Below are 5,167 nucleotides of genomic sequence, written 5' to 3' on the forward strand. Positions count from 1 at the left end.
AGCATCACCCTGCACAGGGCATCTCATGCTCAGTCCTCACAGCATCACCCTGCACAGGACATCTCATGCTCAGTCCTTCTCACAGCAACACCCTGTACAAGTGGATGTTTCGTGCTCAGTCCTTCTCACAGTATCACCCTGCACAGGCAGACTTTTCATGCTTAGTCCTTCTCTGACCACACTGCAGGGACAGATGGACCAGAAGTGACAGTGTGCGTCCAGAGCCCCGGCGGGAACAGGCTGTGCTCATGCCAAGCATGGCTGGCACTGACTTCCTACCTCTGCCCCCCCGTCCCCCACATGTAGCAAAACACACATTTAACTTTGAAGTTCTCAACAATCAGACCTAAGAAGCCAACCAGAACCTGCATTTAATTTTAATAGTTTATTATGCCCAAACATACAAAATGTTATCATAACATACGACGATATAAAGCTTGTAAAGAGGGATTTGTATATTCTTTCCTCTTTTATTCGTCTATCGTGCACATTGGTGCCCGTTTTGCACCTGTGGCGTGATGCGTCTCAGAGCAGGCCCTTGACCTACTGCAGAGCCACATGGTGGAGGACTGAACCCTAGAAGGCGCTTGCTTATGGGTCCTTCGAGCTGTGGAGAGCCATCCCTAACTTGTCTAGGGTGTCAACTGGGCAGAACCCTACATGAGTCAGGTCCTTCCGAACCACTGAGCCTCCCTCCAGTCAGCCTACAGACAGGCTGATTCACCAATAAGCAGAGCTCTGTTGATGAAAATATTCCTAAAAGTGAATCTTTGATAACTATTAAAGATGACCTTAGGCTGATGGACAAGGACCGTGACATTCAAACTCTCCGCCACGACTCAGACCAGAGCACCGGGAGGTTTGTTTCACTGAGATGGGTTCCACAAGGCAAATCTGTTTCCTGTGCTGTCACCACAGTCATTGGCATGTGCCAAGATGAGTGACATGGTGGCTCACGCTTCCTCATTCTTCAGCGTTATAGAGTTCTTGGCCCTTCTGTGGGCCAGGACGGCCACTCTGTCAGATACAGGGAAATGCCTCTGCCTGGATCTCCAGTCTGCTCGGCCCAGGGACCTTCCACATCACTGGAGCCAGAAAAGGCCTGTTCTCCCGGTCCTTGCCTCAGTCATTAGCCTCTCTCCAAACCTTTGATAAACCACAGTGTTGCAGCTGTGACCCTCCCTTCTAGAAACCCGTGTAGATGGCCAGTGGCAGCATTAGCTGATGAACTCCGCCAGTGGGGCATTACCTTGTCTTTCTGTTACCACACAGATGAACGTTGTCATAACTCAGTAATTATCCAAGTGATTTCATTTGAAATTATGCCTGCTTCATTTAGAGATGTGAAAACAACTATTATGACTTTTTTGTGGAGTAAACATTATGAGCTGTTTAAAACTGTCTAAGTGTCTCTAACTGGTAGATTTCTGAAATAAGCAAACAATGAAGGATTCTTTTTTTGGGGGGTGGGGGGATCCGGTTGTGGGGCCTGAACTCTGGGCCTGGGCGCTGTCCCTCAGCTCTTCAGCTCAAGGCTAGCGCTCTACCACTTGAGCCACAGCGCCACTTCCGGCTTTTTTCTTTTTTGCTTATGTGGTGCTGAGGAATCAAACCCAGGGCCTCAGGCATGCAAGGCAAGCGCTCTACCACTGAGCCACCTTCCCAGCCCAACAATGAAGGATTCTTGAGGAGGTTCTCATTTCCTAAGTGAAATGTTCAGGCTGACATTGCCTTTCATCAGTATTTAGGGGAGATTTATGTCAAGAAATTTCTCCAGTGCTAATGCGCCTCAGTCTGGGGCTAGTATCTTGAGTTGCTACCAGAGTTGAAAGAGCAGTGAAGAAAAGTGAAGTGTTATTTCCATTGTAACCATAACTACAGAAAAGTTAATTGGAGCCAACAGAGGTCGCCGCATAAAGTTAATATTGCCTTGGCGTTCCAGGTTAGCAAGCTCAGAATTATCCTTATTAACCTGCTTTCCTTCACTACCCATGGTTTTTGTCTATGAAGAAATGACCGTTGGCATAGCAATGGAAAGTGTTTACACCTGAAGGATGAGTCATTCCCCTGGGTTACAGGTCAGCATCAATGCTTGGATTCCATTTTATACATGATTGTTTGTACAAGTAGTTACTGTCTCAAGGATTTAAAGATACATGCCCAGAGTTAACTTCTTCCAGCTCCATTGAATTTGGAGTTCTATAAAAAACATTTCTATGACTGTTCACAAATTCTTGGGTTTTGTACCTTTTTACTTGGTGATCACTTTAGGATAAAGTAATTTTCCTCCATTATGTCACTAAGTTATTGAGAGTAATACACTTTGTATTTCTGTACTTCTCCGTGCCCAGCCAGTGCCCCCTGTGTCCCAGAGGCTGCAGGGCTTTGCTGACCTACCTCCCATGCATGCATCTCATTGGACATCCAGACGTCTGTCTGTCCTACCCCCTGGTCCCAAAGCCCCTGAGACTACCTGCTCTTCCCGGCCTGCCCACTTCAGACACACTCCAGGGCTCTTTCTGACTTTGATATGGCTTTATTTGCTTATTGTGAACTTCCTGGTTAAGGCAATGGATTTAGAGATTTTCCCCTGTCTGCTGTATCTTCCATGTCCAGGCTTCTGTGAATCTTTTAACACAGATTCTGTGACATAGGAGATCATGTGCTCAGTGCTTTTCTTGTTCGATTCCTACCTCAAGACACACATAGATGCAGTCATGATTAGAATAGCAATTTTATAAACGTAGAGGCTCAAAGTAAATAAGAAGAGACATCACGTAATCACACAAAGCAGGTATTGCTGAAGAGAAGAAAGCAAAGGTCTCGACCTCTGACGCCGGCTGGTTTAACCTCCACCTGACAGCATGAAGGTCGGTGTAGAATCTGTACCTGGCAGAAACGACCCTTAAAATACACCAGCAATACACTTTACAATATGTTCATGGATTTGCTAGCAAGAAAGCTTGAAATGTGAGCCCACTAATTTAAACTTAACTGATATGAGTATTCCTTCCTTCAGTTTGACTGAGTAGTTAACTACAAAATAGAAAAAAAATTCCTAAAACTGAACTTAAATGGATAAATAAAAGCTCCATATTAACTGATGAATCAGGTGTGCCCATGCGCCTAATCCATAGACGGTGAGCAGCATGGGTTGGCATTAAAATTTGACGAGTTTTCCTCTGAAGCTCTGCTGTTCCTCTCGATGTATTATGTTCTCATTTTCTGAATTCCAGTTTTATCTGGAAGGCATGTAGGTGAAATGTGGATTTACAAGCTGGGCAGATGGTCAGAATAGAGCATTGGTTATACGTCAGGTCACAGTAGTCACCCACAGATTGTGTCAGGCTTGGGTGTGGACGTGGCTGTGGTGGGCCTGGCTGGGCCCCCAAGGGAGGTAGGGCTCAGTAGCCACATGAGGTACACAGGGAGAGGGTGCGTGGGGCCTCTGGGCACAGGTGGTCGTGATGACCAGAGTCCTGCAGCCCAAGTGAAGTGGATACCCCAGGCCTGCATGGCCTGTGCTCCCCATCCTCATCCTGCGTGCCCATTCCAGACCAGGACACCCGGGGGGCCCACCCTCCTCCCCGTCCTCCCCGTCCTGGTCCTCCTCCAGGGTCCCGTGCCCATCTGGACCAGGCTGAAGCGTGATTGCAGAAGAGCTCTGCTGCTTGTGGGAGGAGGCACCATGTGCATCACGTTGTATCAAGTTCAAGGGAAGGTTGAGTCACGTGTTCCCACTGCTCGCAGGAAAGCTGGACAACGTCTTCCCGGTTCCCACAAGCGAGGCCCTGAGGCCGGGAGTCCTGGAGGATGGTGGCTGAGTTTTCTAGAAAGATGAGTGGCCCGTGCCAGGTCCCTGGGCTGGGGGAGGGGAGCAGGGTAGCGGGCTCCGCGGTGGCAGCTTCCTCAGTGTGGGCCGATGGCCCTGAGCTGAGCACGGAGCTCCTCCGGCTCTCCTCTCCCATCCCTGTATAAATAATTAACACTGTAACAAGAATCAAGGTGACATTAGACTTCCAAACTTTTTCCATCCATCTGGGAAAAAAAAAAAACCTTGCTAAAAATAAGAGAGAAACAAATATTTCAAAGTCCCAAATGAAGACTATTTTTTATTCGTTTTGCAATTTCTATGCTTCACTTGCTCTTTCATTTCAACTTCAAGATAAAAACAGGAAAAGATAGTTTCTTTCTGCTTCTAGACTAGCCGTTTCTGTTTTCTTACCGTGAACATTCATTATGGCTTAAGTTGCTATTTGCATTATGCCGTGGAGATGTTGGCACTGTTGAATGGAATAGAATCTAAACCTTGAAAGACGTCTGGGGATCATCCCTCTGCCCCCTCATTTTGACATGGGAGGAGGAGGCTGTGGGAGACAGAGCCGCTATTCAAGCTCACACCTGGCGGGCACCGGTCAAATGACCCAATGCTCTGCAATTTCACCGTCACCTTGCGTCCGGGTGTGACTGTGTATCTGCAGATTCTCTATACCACCACGTGCATGCGAAGATGGCTGCCCTGGAGCGGGAGTTGAAAATCAGTCCTTCCCCATTCTGAAGGGCGATGTGTGTGCAAACACGACGTGATCAGGGGACACTAGCAATGTGGCACACACCAGGCGGGGTCCTGAAGGCCAAGCAAAATCCACTCCCCCACTCGTGTCCTTCAGCCAGTGTCCGTGAGGGTCTGGAAACCGCGGACGTAGCGTCTGTCCTGCTCTGGCAGGGGCTGCATACGTGACAGGATTTCTTTCTAATTGCAGCCAGGACGTGCGGCTCGAATCTGCGGGGGCCCAGTGGTGTCATCACCTCACCCAACTACCCGGTTCAGTACGAAGACAACGCGCACTGCGTGTGGGTCATTACAGCCTCGGACCCGGACAAGGTAAGGCTGCGCCTGCCCAGGAGCTCAGCGCTCACGGTGTGGCATGCAGCGCGCACAGACCCGAGTCTACACACACAGACCCGAGTCTACACACACAGAGCACACACAGACCCAAGTCTACACACACAGAGCACACACAGACCCGAGTCTACACACACAGAGCACACACAGACCCGAGTCTACACACACAGAGCACACACAGACCCGAGTCTACATAAACACAGAGCACACACAGAGCCCACGCACAGTGCTACACACACACAGAGGCCACACAGAGCACTA

The 5,167-nt window shown here is 48.8% G+C and overlaps 1 protein-coding gene across 1 annotated transcript in view; it reads left to right on the forward strand.

Annotated features, from left to right (window-relative positions):
- Positions 1-5,167, forward strand: part of LOC105991563 (CUB and sushi domain-containing protein 1-like) — an 871,556-nt gene that overhangs the window by 550,537 nt on the left and 315,852 nt on the right. The window contains exon 11 of the mRNA XM_013024215.1: positions 4,764-4,885. Within this exon, the coding sequence (XP_012879669.1) occupies positions 4,764-4,885 (122 nt within the window). The remainder of the gene's footprint in view (positions 1-4,763; positions 4,886-5,167) is intronic.

This window comes from Dipodomys ordii, unplaced genomic scaffold (assembly GCF_000151885.1).
Source record: "Dipodomys ordii isolate 6190 unplaced genomic scaffold, Dord_2.0 Scaffold74, whole genome shotgun sequence".
Taxonomy (NCBI): Eukaryota; Metazoa; Chordata; class Mammalia; order Rodentia; family Heteromyidae; genus Dipodomys; species Dipodomys ordii.